Below are 16,446 nucleotides of genomic sequence, written 5' to 3'. Positions count from 1 at the left end.
ACCGAAAAGTGACCCTAAACCCTAACCTCGCTCTGAAATTTCAAAGCGATGCCTCGCTCTGGATAGGATCTGTATATATATATATATATATATATATATATATATATATATATATATATATATATATATATATATATATTTTAACACATGACTAAAGTATTAATGGACTATCCTATTATCCAAAAGTGAACGGATATTGAAGTTCTCTGATCCTTAATATATCAGAGATTAACTAAGAATTGAGGTTTACTCTGATGAAATACAAATGCGGGTCACACTAGCCCTAATTGTCAGATGTTAGACTCTTTATTTTGATCGTAGCAATATAAAATCATAGCTCAAAGTCAAGCCAACGGCCAAAATCAATTTGTTGTGAGTTTCCAATGGTCACTAAATGTCAAATCACTAGATGCCCAATAACATTTCCACAAGAACAATTCTTAGGTTCACCCCTAGGGTGAATTAGCATATTCACCCTCCCTCATTGTCGATTAACATACTTTGACTTAATAAATTTATAATCCAACCATTCATGTTGTATAACGTAATACAAAGATTAGCTCTATAAAAAATCAATCAAATTGAATACCTTTTAGTTATTCATTTCTATGAAATATATGGACGGTTCATCATAATAGTAGTAAGTGTTGTTAGAACCATCCATTTGTTTGGTTCAATTAGATAATTAAACGATTTCCGATTCGATTGATTTTTTACAAAGATGATCTTTAAATACTAATTTAAAATATGGACCGTTAGATTATAAATTTATTAAGTAAAATTATGTTAATTAACAATGGAGGTGAATATGTTAGTTCACCCTAGGGGTGAACCTAAGAATTGTTCTTTCCACAAACGCCCCGATTCGCCAAAAGTATCCATACACAGAATTGTAGTTAATTGTTGCAATCGTAATGATGTATGTTATAGAAGGGATTTCAAAATTTTAGCTAAATTCAAAGAATTTTTCTTTATGATTTACTATAGTTTGTTTAAATCCGATACTATGATAGATTCATTTTTGGACTTTCGGCTGATGAGTTGGTTACCACAGATTATTATGCAACAGATCAAGCACCAGCTTTTTATCTTTTACAGTGGAGATAGAGTTGGCATGCCATGATCTATAATACAAATTTGACCACATTGTGTCCTCCATTTATGCCCAGCTAGCTTCCATTGATGCTCCTTATCTAGAAGGAGTTGCAGTTCCACTTCTTTTCGAGCTAGTGTATATACATCAGATCATGCCGCAGATATTATGAGGCTCAGAGCTTGCTAATTTTTTCCACCAACCATGTAACTCGTTGAAAGAATAATGGCTAATTTGACATGATTAAGCATAAAGTGATAGAAAGGTCATAGGAGGGAATATACTTTGCTTAATAGTGTCTGTTTATTTATCTGATTATTCTGATATCTTTATTTGTACTTTGATTTTGGATCACGCTTTATTTGTACTCATCCATATCCATTTTTTTGTTAAGAGAAAGAGAGACAAAGACAAAATTATTCTCTAATGGTCATTGCACATGAATTTGTTGAGATAATTGCTAGGACAGACATTTACTATACATGAAGGGGTGTTATTTCATTTGATAAATGTGGCAAAACTGTGACACATTAAAACCATGACTATATACCCCTTTTCAAAAAAAAATCCATGACTATATAGTGAGATGATGAACTTTTTCAGTCAAACTCGAAACCTTCTATTTAATAATTTATACAAATCATTATCAAACATTTTGTAAATTTATAATCATGACGAACGATCTGAAGAACAAATTAGTCGACATGTTTTATATTTTGAGTTGAAAAAGGTCATACTATATTAAATTAAAGGGCTTATATAGGAGAGATGCAGAATGCATCCAAAAAGAAAATCAACAATTATGAAAATAGATGCAACAATTGCATTGAAGTTACATGGAAATAAAAATATAACAAAAGCACAAATGCGAAGTTGTTTTTATCACTACAGAGTCGTGCAGTGAATTTTGTAGTCGATGATATGACTACCCATGCATATCCAATACCCGTAATGACGAAAGTTAATCTTGCGAATAATTAATAAAGAAAAATCTTCCAGCAAAAGTTTGAAGCCAACCAAGGCCTGCAGGACTCATATCAGGAAATGTACCGAACCACCTCTTCGAAGAGTGACTCGTCGAATGGGATCGCCAGCGGACCTTGGTTGGAGAAGCCGTACTCCTCCTCGACTTGTACAATGAGCATCTTGAACCTGGTGTGGTTCAAGTATGACGCGAGCATGACGAATCTGGTGTAGTAGGCGCCAATGCAGATGGCCACATGTCTAGCTGGGATATTCGTCGGTGTACGGTTGTATCAGAATGTGGTCGTCTTGGCTTCTAAATCCCTTTCAAATAAATTCTAGGCCTGGGCACGGGTCGGGTCGGGCCTGAATTTTACCAGAACAGAGACCGAGCCAGAAGTAATCGGTCCGGGCCGGTTCAGTCTATTTAGGATGTGAGAACCGACAGGAGCCCGACCCATTATGTTTAGTGTCGGCTTTTCGGGCTTTTCGGTCTGAAACAGTAGTGGGTGAGGTTGAAGACGACAGCAGTCCCAACAGCCAAGCCACTGCTTCAGCTTCTTTGTTCAAGCGAAAGGTCTCCAGATCCAGATCTGTCGGCTGCGGCAACCGGAGCTTCTTCGGCGACTTTCGACTGGTTTCGGCAATTGCATCTCAAAAGGGTCGAGTCTCAAAGAGAAAGCAAGACCAAACACTCATCATCATCAACAGCTCACAATGGCGCCGAGCGTGTCAAACATGATGACTTCATCTTCTTCATCATCTTTGTCTTCCTCGTATTGGGTGTCATTCTCGAATTGAAATGAATGGAATTGGAATCGGATTCAGAACTTGAACTTTGGGAAGAAATTTGTGTTGATGCCATTAATTTTGGGATGAAATGAATTGGGTTTTAGGTTTTCAAATTGAATAATCGAGGATTTGGGAAGAATTAGGGCCTGAGATGGTTTAGAGAGAGAGAGAGAGAGAGAGAGAGAGAGAGGCTGAGAGCCTGAGAATGAGATGGTTCGATCATGTGGCATACTAACATGATAAGCTCATTCTTTAATATATTATATAATAAGCCCATTCTTTAATAATTAGTGTAGGAGACAAACTGACAAAGTAGAGACAAAGTGTGGGCTTGTCGCATCAGTTTCACTGCTTTAGGGTTTTTTATATTTAATATATTATAACATCACCCAATAATAGAGGGAAACGTGGCAAATGAGGGAAAATGGGTTAGTTCGGGCTTTAGGTCTCATAATATGTGAAGCCTGAGACCGAACCGATATAAGTACATTTGGGTCTGGCTTTGCACTGAACCGAGAATTTTCATATTAAAACCGAACCGAATCGGGCTTTTTTGCTTGGTTCGGATCTGGCTTTCTGTCTTTCGGGTCCAAACGCCCAGGCCTAATAAATTCCATAACTCTGGTTCCCAAACCCAATACCAAGAAAAATCATGAGTCTAATCTTACTGCAGTAACTAGAGAGGATCTCATCATCCTAATAAAGAAATTCAATTTAAAACCTGATATTCAAGTATTATTGGACTTGGTTTAAATAACGCTTTTAGATTTCTCCAATTTTTAAAGAATATTAAGTGAATGAATGAAAAATTGCAAGACATCAAAATGAGATTAAAAAAAAAAAAAAGGGCTTTGGAACCCAGTTAAGCTGGGAGGCTCAATCTCATGTCCATATTATTAATTGGGCCCTTGACCCAAAACACCAAAATGAGCAAAAATTATCTCACTTATCCCAACAACAGATTTTTGTTCTCACCTACACAATTTAACAGCAAATAACCATTTTACCCCCAACCCAATTAAAGAATTACAACCATTGCCACTCTCTCTCTCTCTCTCTCTCTCTCTCTCTCTCTCTCTCTCTCTCTCTCTCTCTCTCTCTCTCTCTCTCTCTCTCTCTCTCTCACCGACGACGCTCTCGCCCACTGTCGTGCTCTACAAGAACGTCTACTTCATCGACTTCATCAACTTCATCACCGATCTCCATGTGTTCGGCAAAGTCTATCTCCACAGATCTACCGCCGGAGCTTAAATTTCAGATAGTAACATGGATGGTTCCGAGGTCCTGAAGCTCCGGCGATGTCTCAGCTCCTTGGAGACCGGAGTTCCGATCAAGCGAGGACAACGAGCTACAACGGAAGCAAGTCCGACGAACCGTCAGGGAAAGAAGGCATAGCCTGCAAAATGAATTTGCAGCCACTTCTCAAGCCTTTAGGAGGGCTTGACAGCAATTTCTCAGCTTTGGATTGTGGAGGTGACACGTTTCTGGTTTGGTGAACCGTTGGCAGCTTTAGAAGGTTCCTTCAGTAACTCAGGGATATCATCCTCCATTCGTTTGGCCCTTGATGATGATAAATTATTGGCAGTCAATGTCCAATTGTTTATGTGGGCAATGGTGGATCGCATTTCATGCTTTACAACCAGACCAAACAACTTCAAGAAAATAGCAGAAGTACAGAAGGCATATATATTAGTATACTAAATGTAAGGCTGAGCATTAGTTCTAGTTTGGTGGACCTTTGGGGAATTGGGGGATAAAAAATTCCTTACAGTAACTCATATATATCATCATCCATTCTTTCATAACTGGCACCATTCTTTCATATATATTAGTTCTCCTTTCCCAAATCAATTTCTTTTTTTAGGTAAAATTGGGGCAGAAGGTCCAGAAGGAAAGAAAAATGGAAAAAAAAAATTTCATATTAGGGCAATAGAGGTCTGTTAAATGTCTATTGGGAGGCAATAGACGTTTTTAAATTTATAAAATCTCTTCGTTTTTTCTTTAATCAAAGTTTTATTTGTCTAATCTTAGAAAGATTAGTTCTCATTCCGACTACCAAAAGTTCTATTAGGGGCAATAGACGTCTATTGGGGGGTAATACATAGCTAATAGACGTCTATTGGGGGGCAATAGACCTCTATTGCCCCTCTATTGGAGGACAATAGAGGTTTTCAGAAAAATCCGGTGTGACCGGAATCTGACGATCGGTGACAGGAATCTGGCACCGGTGAGGGAAATTAGGCGGCCGGTGACGGGCTCCGGCGAAGTCTCCTGTGGTTTCTCTCTCTTCCATTCTCTCTCTCTCTCTCTCTCTCTCTCTCTCTCTCTAAGTAACAAAGGGGTTAAGGGTAAAATGGTATTAAAAAATAATAATAATAATAATCTTAATGAAGTATTAGAGAAGACTCCCTTAGAGTGTATTGGGTAAGAAAGAATTAAAAAAACTTAATGGGGTTAGTGGGAAAAAAATCCCTAGAAATGGGGTAAAAGGACAAAAACCCTTATTAATTAATGAAAATGGGAAGAAATTAAAGATAACATTATGATGAAACTGTTACACTAACTATCAGTTCCTAAAAGAAATTATATATACTAAAACATCACTTAAAATTGTGTAAAGAAAGATAAGTGTTAATGTGTTCATATGCTATTCGTCATAAATTCATATGAGAATCCTCACGCAGACGGTGTTAACGGCAAAACACCACTAACTTTAGATATTTTTTAGTAAAAAAAAGGAATGAACTTTTTAAGAAGAATGTCAAGATTTCGATTGACAAATAATAAACGTAATAAACTACATGAAAACGTATTTCGGTTGAAATAACATGTCACGATCCCAAATGTGTTTGCTTGTAAATAGATAAAGAGGACTCTCGAGATGTTGCAATGTTAAGAAAATAGGAGTTCAAAGTGATAAGTTGAAGCCACTGCTATTATGGTCATTCCACTCTCCCACCATGCATCTGTTGATCGACAAGTATGGCCTCACACGTCGAATGGATGCTGCTCTGTCAAGTCCGGATATCACCTTTGTCATCTCACGGGTAACCCTCTTAAATTAGTACATCCTCACACCTCTTTCCAAGTAGATTCTACTGTTTGGAAATGGATCTGGGGTCTTTGTGCGACTCCCAAGGTGAAGCACTTCATATGGAGAGCCGTCTCAAATGCATTAGTTACCGGCGATAATCGTCATCGGCGTCATCTTGCGACTTCCCCTATATGCCCTTTATGTGACTCACAACCGGAGACTATTGAACATATTGTCTTCACGTGCTCTACAGAAACAAAAGTATGGTTCATACATCCCTTAAGCTATAAGGTTCCTATTGCTCACATCTCTACTTTAACAGCTTAGATTCATCAACTTATCACAGACTGGCAATCTGAACATTTTAATTCCTCGAAATTTACCGAGGTGGCCTACCTACTCTAGCAGCTATGGAAGCATCACTGTGATTGTATTTTTCATCGCAAACCACCCGACCCCTTTGCTGTGATCTCGCGGGCTACTGCCGCAGCCTACGAATTCTCTAAAGCTAACCACAAGTTGAGTCACATTGACAATGGGACCACTTCATCATTGTCCTTACAGCTTTGGAAGCCACCTCCCTCTAGTATCATCAAGATAAACGTAGATGCTTCCTGGCACTTAGAATCACTTGGAGGTGGAATTGCTGCTCTCTTTCGAGACTCATCTGGTTTGCTCCTCCACGGTGTGGCCAAGTATGTTTGTACCTCTTCTCCACTGCTTGCGGAAGCCTTGGCTTGTAGAGAGGCTTTACTCCATGCTCATGATCTCTCTCTGACAGATATCATCATCACTTCAGACTCTCAAGATCTTATTCATGCCCTTTCGCACTCATCTTATCATTCTCATTGGTCTCTAGCTCCTATCGTCTCTGATATCCGAATTTTGGTTGCTTCTTTTAGCAGCCTCAGCTGGTCTTGGACCAGCAGAAAAGCCAATGTTGCGGCGGATCACATTGCTGCTTTGACATACAGGAGGGTGTGCCCACCCACGTGGGTTTCGCAACTGCCTCCCTCCTTACAACTTATTTTGCTTTCTGATGTTACCTCAACTGAACCTTAGTTAGTTGTTCTTTTCCTAGTTAGTTTTGTCTTCTTTTGCTCTCCCTCTTGTATCCCTCGTTTGGCATGAATGAACTTCAGTTGACAAAAAAAAAAAAATCTCCCATGTAAAGCCAAACGAAAAAAATTTCAATATGGAGGCATTTTTTTCTTGGGTCGCAGGCCAACTCAAACCAGGAATTATTCAAATTGGGCTCATCAGAAAAAAAAGGCGCCCAATATGTCCAAATTTTAGCCCAACCCTTATGGCCCATCACTCCCTATATTTGTAAACCCTAGTTACAAACTCCATCATTTTGCCTATGCGCTTCTGCCTCCTCCCTCAGCCGCTCTAGCTCTCCAGTCTCCCCCCAGCACCTTCTTTCTCCGATCCCTCTCAGCCATGGCAGCCGCCGTCGAATCAGCTCCCGTTTCCCAAGAGAAAATTCTGCCCCACAACGACGTCAAGCTCTTCAACCGCTGGAGCTTCGACGACGTTCAGGTCCGTATAAAACCCTTCACTCTTAACTCAGTCTCGATTGCCTTTGAATCTGTTTGATGAATGAAATGCCGAATCTGTTTTCAGGTGAGCGACATCTCCCTGCAAGATTACATCGGCGTCGCTCAGGCGAAGCACGCCACCTATGTGCCTCACACTGCTGGCAGGTACTCGGTGAAGCGGTTCAGGAAGGCTCAGTGCCCAATCGTCGAGAGGCTCACCAACTCTCTCATGATGCACGGAAGAAACAACGGCAAGAAGCTGATGGCTGTTCGCATTGTCAGGCACGCTATGGAGATCATCCATTTGCTCACTGACCTCAACCCTATTCAGGTCATCGTCGACGCTGTTGTTAACAGGTATATATGGATTGCCAACGTGTTTAGGGTTTGGGCTAATAGCATTTTTAGCATTGAAGGGATTGTGTGTTAATATGTGTGGATATTTTGCGGTGACAGTGGTCCTAGGGAAGATGCAACCCGAATTGGGTCTGCTGGGGTTGTGAGGCGTCAGGCTGTTGATATTTCACCGCTCAGACGTGTCAATCAGGCCATTTATCTGCTGACTACCGGGGCTCGTGAGTCCGCTTTCAGGAATATCAAGACGATTGCAGAGTGCTTGGCTGATGAGCTGATCAATGCAGCTAAGGGGTCCTCTAACAGGTACCGATCATGGAGTGTCCTTTTTTTGTTTTTGACTGACTGGCATGCGTTAGTGTGATTGATTTGTTTTTGACTGACTGGCTTGCTTTATGCGATTGATTTGATTTGCTACATGGTTTTTTTGCTCATGATGAGTGTGTTGTGTGCAGCTATGCTATTAAGAAGAAGGACGAGATTGAGAGAGTTGCCAAGGCCAATCGTTAAGGTGCTGCAGAGAACAATGACGCAACAATGGGAGAGTTTTGCTTGCATTCTTTTCTTTATGCTTTATTTAGACTTGTCTATTGAGATTAGATAATTCATCCATTTAGATTGGATGCTTTAAATTAAATGGCTGAATGTTTTGGATGACTTGAATTTTGTTTATGTTGAGTTCATTTGAGCTGTGACAATGTTGAGTCCCTTTATAGGTTTCAATCTACTGTCTGTTTACCCAATTGCCTTTCTTCTATATGTTGTGTTTGTTTTATTATTATTGTTATTATTATGCCTCTGTTAGCACTATCTATCATTGCATTTGCTTTTGAAAAAGTAATCTGCTATGCTGGTTGCCTCTTTAGCCTGGGATTGTTAATGCTGTAGCTCTTTATCACATTAAACTTGGCTGTTTGTCAGTTGATCAAACTAAGCTTTCAAGTCTTGCAGTTAAGCTTTATATTTGTTACACTAATAGAAGCATAGGGAAGCGTACTAGGGCGGTCAATTAGGGGCTATCAATGATTAGTTCCAGCAGCTCTAGTTAGAGTATTCTTTGTAAGGAAGTGATTACTTCCAACTTATTGACACCAAAATGCATGCAGGTACATAATCCCCTATGCTTCCTTAAGTTGGTGTCATTAAGTTGAAGTAATTGTTTCCTTACTGATGGCCAAAAATTTAATAATTAGTTTCAGGAGCTCTAGTTAGAGTACCCTTTATAATCCAAATAAAGCTTGCTTTCAGCAAGAGCATTGCTGTGGCTGGTCTTTGCAGAAGCTCTTCAACAGGAATGATTTAGTAATTTGTATACAAAGTCTAGAGTTGAATGAACAAATTTATGATTGAGTTTTTGAATCCACTGAAGTTCCAGCAGTATAATTCCGTGGACCTTGGTTGAGGTATGGTGGTGAGAGTTGTTTTGTCTTTTCTCCACCATGGTGAAGAAGGTCTGACTGAGGACTCTGGAGTCTATAATATTTCCAGGTAAGTTTTTCCAAGTCAAGAGACCAAGGTTAAAAACACAATTGCAGATGATGTTTTACACTTGATCTCTGAACTTAAGGTAAGTTCAATGTTGACAAGCTATCAACTGATGCAATTTTCTTTGTACATCTTTTCACACTTTCCTCTTTATTAGTAGCACAGGGGAAAACTGTGAATTTTTTGGAGTTTTGTGACATTGCTAAAACACAATTGCATCCTTTCAAAAAAAAAAAAAAAAACACAATTGCATATGATGGTTTACACTTGATCTCTGAACTTAAGGTAAGTTCAATGTTGACAAGCTTTTAACTGATGCAAGTTTCTTTGTATTTATATCCAAAACTGTGCTAAATGTGGTTTGAGTACTGTATGTGTATGTCTCTGTGCTGGAAATATACAAGCAGAGGCAAGGATTTTTGGGGGGCAGCGTTGGGCTTATATCTAGCCCAGTTTCTTAGCTGTGTTGCTTCACAGCTTTGTCCCACATTTTTCATTCTTTGGTTTTTCCCTATTTCAGAAACACATGAATTGTGACATTTTACTTAAAATGTCAATGATCATACAAGTCTTCCCTCCAGACAAAACTGTGGTCAATTTTCTAAACTCTGCAGAAATGTCCGTATCTGTTGTGCTTTCTATTGGTTGAACCATGTGTGAAAATGACAATAAAACATGTAACACATGAGAATGCTAATATAATACTTGCTCAAGTGTATTCAAAAATATATTACTAGCTTAAGTGACCTTATCATTTGACAATTTGGCAAGCAATTGGCATTTGGCCAAGTGAAAAAACGATGAGGAGAGCCGACTTTCACATCACCATGTTGTGATGAAAGTCGTAATCCAATTATTCAACAATATTTGACAGCTTCACGTTTGAAACTTTTATCATTTATATACATTCCCACTCGTCTTATCAGGCCGAGTATGACATTTTTGAAAATGGCTTTAAACTGACCGTACGTATAGCTTTTACCCCTTCAACTCGTCTACTTAGCTGATTGGTCCAACTTGGCAAACTGATTAACCTAATCTGGATCTTGTTCTTACCACATTAAATTCTGTGTTCTGAACACGGTGACGTTTTATCGAGTCTTGATGAATTCGTACTTGATGCAACTTTTGTTTTTTTGAAGGGTTGATGCAACTTATTTAAGAAATTGATTTTTTGAATTTAAGGTCTACCACTGGCACTGAGTTCTTGGGGGAGCTCAAACCCTCAAAAGTCAAAACAAGAGCTCATCAATTGGTCAATAGTCAAGGGTTTTAAACACTCGGAACTTGAAATCTCAATATGTTGAGGTCTCCATTTATTGAAACGACTGAACTTTTACTCTCGATCGAAAACCCTATTAGCATAGAAAGCATTAGTACAATACTTGAGTATCCTATGTCAGACCTGGTGTGGGGGGAGTATAACACATTAATTCGAAAATCGGAGCTAATTAACTGTCATTACGAATTTTCGAATGATTGATTAGTGTTGGCCAGTAGATCCAACTGGTGTGGGATGAATGAGTTGTCTCCCGGATTTGAAGGACATCGAAATCATTTTAAGGATACTGATCTCCAGGGACACAGATGCATTGCAGTTTATTCCTATAAAACTTCACCAGCGAACTTGCAGCCTAGGTTGATGTCATTATGTATAGTTTAGGGACCCTAGCTTTGGTGGCTATAAATGGGAGACTAGAGAGAAAGAATTGCCAACCATTACTTGTATATTATATTAAAGGGCCTTCAAGGTGTTGCTATGTACCCAATATAATAAATTGAAAACCTAGTCAATGCTCACCTCTTAAGATACACTGCATTTGTTCATCTTGATCTGCATCATTCGGATGACAATGAACCTAGCTGCGCTGATCCAGCATACCATGATACACTTGCCCATATTTAACATGTGTAATCATTTAAGGGATGAATCTTAAAAATACGCTTCGATATTTGTTTTAGTTTTTTTCAATATAATTTCTATGATTAGAAATGTTATGTTGTTTATAACGTTCAATATGACTTATATAATTTGAATAACAAATTGTTAATGCTAACCGGTTTTGACGAAATGTGGTTTCTACACTTGGATACGTCAAGTTTTCTACTAAGCTGATTGAGATTTACATCATTTGAAATTACTAACTTCAAAATATTTCTTCCTTGGTGTTCAAGGAAGAGTTGAAGACAAACCTCCATTGAAACCCTAAACCTATTTGATCGGACTACGAGTGAGGATGTTACTTCCCTAACCGATGAACCAGAGCTCCCATTTGAAACTAGCATGAACTTTATCACCACCCATCGTCTTGTAATCTCAACCAAACCATCCCAATTGATCAATACCAGTCACCCAATTTTCCAATCTATCAAACAAAAAGTCACTTCAATTCCCCAATCCCCCACACCCTTTTCTCACATTACAATCTCCAACTCACTATTCCTCCGAGTCCACTCACTTTTCACAACTCCTATCCAAAACCCAACACATTCCTGAAATTCTCCTCCTCTGCCTCCGGCGTCTTACTCCCCCGATTTCCCTCGCCGGTGGCAAACTCTCGTCGCTTTTGCTCCAAAAGCCCAAGCCGAAACCAGCACCTATCCCCCACACGTTGGCGAGCCATTGTTGCTCGTGAGGACAGAAGGTTCTTTAGCCATTGTGGGATTGACCCAGTTGGGCTTGCCCGCGCACTGGTCTCCTTTTCCGCCCTTGGTGGTGGCAGAACAATCACCTAGCAGGTACAGTAATCCGTGCACACCATGTGTTTGATGCATTGCCTAAACGAGAAGTTTGCAAAAATAGCTCATTTTTTTTTGTTTGTTGCTTTTTTTTTAAAATCAAGTGTGATCAATGATTGAGAATAGATTATGCAAAAGAGAAGAACTACATTAAGACAATAATGTCGGAATAAAAATATTTTGTTTTCCGGTCACACTGGTAGTTAAGTCTTCACATCTTAGAAGCATGCTTCGTGGGTTTTGGTTTTCAAATATAGAGAGTTGGAATGATAATTGTGAGCTGTAGCATTTATAGCATTTATATAATAAGACGGTGAAGGATATAAAATGGTGTTTATGCACTGCACTCCAATCTTCTTCGTTTGGATGACGACTTCCTCGGGTTTGACCGCCACTGAGATTTTTGTAAATTGTAAGCGCTGAATAAACGATTGCATCTACTTTGCACACCAATTAGGAACAAGTAGGTGGGGGATAGAGAGAGGGAGAGAGAGTCAACGGCAATGTGAAGCCTGGAAGCAGAATTAAGGAAATGGAATGAAGATAACCACAGCATTCCACTTTCAGCTTTAAAAATACACCCCTTCTTCCTCAAACCCTTTACTTGTTTTCTGTTCTTCCTTCCTTCAAAACCCCTGCATGGGATCCTTCTTGTTCATCCCTGCTGTTTTCTTATTCTTTGTTGCTGTCTCTGGTATTTCTTTCACAGAGTTTATATACCCGCCTTTCTCTGCTTCACACTATCAATTCATTGACAACGCTGGTACCTTCTTGTCTTCTCGAAATGGGACATTCAGAGCTGCTATGTTTAATCCTGATGCTCAGTCCAACTTCTACTTGAGCATCATCCATGAGGTATCCAATACCGTCATCTGGTCTGCCAATCGCAATGCTGCCATCTCTAGTTCTGGTGAGATGAATCTCACGGTTAAAGGGCTTAGCATTTCAGATGCGGATGGCAATCCCGTTTGGTCAACTCCAGCATTGAAGTCATCAGTGTATGCATTATTGCTGAATGAAGTAGGGAATCTAATCCTTCTTGATCAATTCAATGGTTCTCTTTGGGAAAGTTTTCACTACCCAACAGACACGATTGTTATTGGACAAGAGTTATCAGTTGGGTCCATTCTGGCCAGTTCCAGTGGCGCAACAAACTTTTCAACCGGTGATTACAAGCTCGCACTAAGTTCTTCTGATGTGATACTTCAATGGCATGGGCAGACATATTGGAAGTTGTCAATGGATACACGGGCTTATAAAAACTCAAATTACGTAGCTGAATATATGGCTATCAACAGAACAGGTCTTCAGCTTCTTGGTCTTAATGGAACAATGGTCGTGATTCAGGTGCTCTTGACACCTTCTGACTTTCAAATCGCTCAGTTGGATCCCTCAGGAAAGTTTATTGTCAAAAGCTTTTCTGGTTCACAGTGGAACCAGGAATTTGTGGGGCCAATTGATGGTTGTAGAATTCCATTCTTTTGTGGCAGAATTGGTTTGTGTACAGGCTCTGCATCAACTAACCCTACATGTTCATCATGTCCATCAACTTTCCATGTAAGTTCCCAAGATAATGGTGGTTGCCTGCCCAATAGTCCTTATTCTCCGCCATTACCCTGTAACTCAACCAATAACGGCAGTCAGCTGAATTCATCAGCCGTTTCATATATCAAGCTTGGCAACGGTATGGATTACTTTTCCATTCTTTTTTCTGAGCCTGTAAAATACGGTGTTACTTTGTCCATCTGTCAAGAACTCTGCTCTAGCAACTGCTCTTGCTTGGGAGTTTTCTATCAAAATTCGTCTGGTTCTTGCTATTTGCTTGAAGATGAGTTGGGGTCCATTATTTCAAATAGTAATGCTGATGTAAATGATCCATTGGGTTACATCAAAGCCCTTGCCCCAACAGACACTAATAACAGTAACAATCCCAGTGCTGGAAAAAGAAACTTTCCTGTAGCGGCTCTGGTGCTTTTGCCATTTACTGGGTTCTCTCTGTTGGCAGCTCTAGGTTTTCTTCTGCACGGAAGACGGAGACGGGCAAAGGAAAAAGAGATAAAATTAGGGAGTTTCGACTCACGTTCTTCAGGAGATATGGATGGCTTCTACATCCCAGGATTACCTAAGAGGTTTGACTTTGAAGAACTTGAAGTGGCTACAGATAATTTTAAGACCCTGATTGGGTCTGGTGGGTTTGGTGCTGTCTATAAGGGAATTCTACGTGATAAAACTGTCGTAGCTGTAAAGAAGATAACAAATGTAGGAGTTCAAGGGAAAAAAGATTTCTGCGCTGAGATTGCAGTGATTGGTAATGTTCACCATGCCAATTTGGTTAAATTGAAAGGGTTTTGCGCCCAAGGCAGACGTCGCCTTTTGGTCTATGAATATATGAATCGTGGCTCGCTTGACCGGACACTTTTTGGTAGTGGACCAGTCATAGAATGGCAAGAGAGACTTGATATAGCTCTAGGGACAGCGCGTGGGCTCGCATACTTGCACGGTGGGTGTGATCAGAAGATTATCCATTGTGATGTAAAGCCAGAGAACATTCTCTTGCAGGATCATTTTCAGGCAAAGCTTTCAGATTTTGGCCTTTCAAAGCTTCTCAGTCCGGAACAATCCAGTCTATTTACAACTATGAGAGGCACTCGTGGCTATCTGGCACCAGAATGGCTAACTAACTCTGCAATCTCAGAAAAAACTGATGTCTATAGTTTTGGAATGGTACTTCTAGAACTTGTCAGTGGAAGGAAAAACACACTAAGACTGCAAAGCCATAATCTGAATGACAGTAGCAGCGGTGGTGGTCAGTCATCATCGTCATCTGGGTCAGGACCTGTTTATTTTCCATTGTTTGCACTAGAGATGCATGAGCAAGGGAGGTACTTGGAACTAGTTGATCTAAGACTGGAAGGACGGGTGACAAGTGAAGAGGTGGAGAAATTTGTGCGTGTTGCATTATGTTGTGTTCAAGAGGAACCAGCACTCAGGCCAAATATGAATACTGTTGTTGGCATGCTGGAAGGTGGCATCCCTTTGAGCCAGCCAAATTTTGATTCGTTGAATTTCTTGCGCTTTATTGGACGTCGATTCACTGAGGCGTCTATGATAGAAGAGGGAACTGAGAGAAATGATAGAGTGCTGTATCAAGAGTCAAATTCTTTTCCTACGCGGACAACAATTGGCTCGCATACTTGCTTTTCTTACGTCTCTTCACAGGAGGTTTCAGGCCCAAGATAGTGTTAACTAGTTGAGTAGCTTGTGTATAGTCAATTGTGGATGGGAAGTAAATGGTTTTGATTTTGTATTTAGATGTTTTTTCTTTTTTGACGTTGTATTGGAATCTACTGTATAATTCTTATATCTTTCCACAAGGCTTCAGGGTATCCTAAATGGCTGTAATTTAAGAGTTTTTTTTGAGCAAGTAATAATACATAATTGTGTGGAAATTAGATGTAGCCTTTGCATTACTTGCCATATATGTTACCGTAATAGTGTTTTCACCGTAGGTCTGCTGTATGAGAGGCCAAAAGGTTGTCACTGATGTGGGTTCTTAGCTGAATGGAATTTATGTTCTGTTTGAGTATTCAGTTTCATAAATATAACTATTCTTTTCTTCTTTAACCTACTCAACAACTAATTTCGTTTAGTAACTGTTTTGGAATGGTCACTTTTGCCTTGCAACTTACCAAACACCTACAAATTGCTTTTCGTTCTCACAGCACACTACCAAACACCTCAGCTGCTTCTTCTCACAGCAAGTTCGGAAGTGCTTCCTCTCACAGCACAGCAATCCCAAACTAAGCCTTAATCCCACATGGCAGCTGGTGAAAAATACTTTCCTGAAAAATGAACGCACACTGTCAAGAAAAATGGTTGAGGCGGTGTTGTCGCTAGCTTTGGAGAGGACATTGTTAAAAGGGGAGATATTGAGCTGCTATATGAGCAAGGTCAAGTATACTTCTCAATTATCAGATATTCAGATCAGTATACTTATTTTGTCTGATATATAGTATTTGTGATTACCTGTTTCTCCACAAATATAGAATTTACAAGATTGTCCTGGATAACATCTCTCATTAGTGTTGTTCAAACTCACTCGTGTAGAACTTCCCTTCTCATATGAAAATGAAATAGTGATTAAGTAGAAACAGTAAAGACGTTCTCTTTGCGTCCATTTCTGGATGCTTAGTATTTGCCTGAGTAGAACTACCTCCACGGCTCTACCTGATCTGTGAAGGAAGAGGGTCTGTATGACTGTCCATCTTCAGGGATTACTAGTTCTGAATGTACAAGACAGATCATTAGCTATTTTCATATATATAGTATAGATATAATCATATACATTATGGAGCATGAGAATGTATAAATTGAAATGTAGCAATGTCCTCATTTTCAATTGTTAACCAGATTCATGAATGGATATCATATATAACAGAGGTAGG

General features: G+C 39.6%; 2 protein-coding genes and 2 non-coding genes across 6 annotated transcripts; all 4 read left to right on the top strand.

The window, feature by feature from the left end:
• The first annotated feature begins 7,242 nt into the window (after positions 1 to 7,242).
• On the top strand, positions 7,243 to 8,520 carry LOC112172562 (40S ribosomal protein S5). Its single transcript, XM_024309954.2, has 4 exons — positions 7,243 to 7,424; positions 7,509 to 7,780; positions 7,880 to 8,083; positions 8,233 to 8,520. Exons 1-4 carry the CDS (start codon positions 7,326 to 7,328, stop codon positions 8,285 to 8,287), a joined length of 630 nt encoding a protein of 209 aa, XP_024165722.1. The 5' UTR covers positions 7,243 to 7,325; the 3' UTR covers positions 8,288 to 8,520.
• Positions 8,521 to 9,317: 797 nt separating this feature from the next.
• On the top strand, positions 9,318 to 9,379 carry LOC112174922. The gene has a single exon (XR_002926233.1). It is a non-coding gene; the product is annotated as a small nucleolar RNA snoR101 (small nucleolar RNA).
• A 141-nt stretch (positions 9,380 to 9,520) lies between these two features.
• LOC112174921 lies at positions 9,521 to 9,582 on the top strand. The gene has a single exon (XR_002926232.1). It is a non-coding gene; the product is annotated as a small nucleolar RNA snoR101 (small nucleolar RNA).
• Positions 9,583 to 11,338: 1,756 nt separating this feature from the next.
• LOC112169031 (G-type lectin S-receptor-like serine/threonine-protein kinase At5g35370) lies at positions 11,339 to 15,450 on the top strand. 3 transcript variants are annotated; one of them, XM_040509089.1, is made up of 2 exons: positions 11,339 to 12,001; positions 12,711 to 15,450. In XM_040509089.1, exon 2 carries the CDS (start codon positions 12,806 to 12,808, stop codon positions 15,239 to 15,241), a length of 2,436 nt encoding a protein of 811 aa, XP_040365023.1. In that variant the 5' UTR covers positions 11,339 to 12,001; positions 12,711 to 12,805; the 3' UTR covers positions 15,242 to 15,450. The 3 variants fall into 3 exon arrangements, with proteins under 3 accessions (XP_040365023.1, XP_040365024.1, XP_024161732.1); XM_040509090.1 differs by lacking the exon at positions 11,339 to 12,001 and having other exon boundaries at positions 12,035 to 13,685; positions 14,007 to 15,450; XM_024305964.2 differs by lacking the exon at positions 11,339 to 12,001 and having other exon boundaries at positions 12,036 to 15,450.
• The last annotated feature ends 996 nt before the right edge of the window (positions 15,451 to 16,446 follow it).

Source organism: Rosa chinensis, chromosome 6 (genome assembly GCF_002994745.2).
Source record: "Rosa chinensis cultivar Old Blush chromosome 6, RchiOBHm-V2, whole genome shotgun sequence".
NCBI lineage: Eukaryota > Viridiplantae > Streptophyta > Magnoliopsida > Rosales > Rosaceae > Rosa > Rosa chinensis.
Note: the sequence above shows the minus strand (reverse complement) of the source record. Positions and strands in the feature narration are given on the sequence as shown.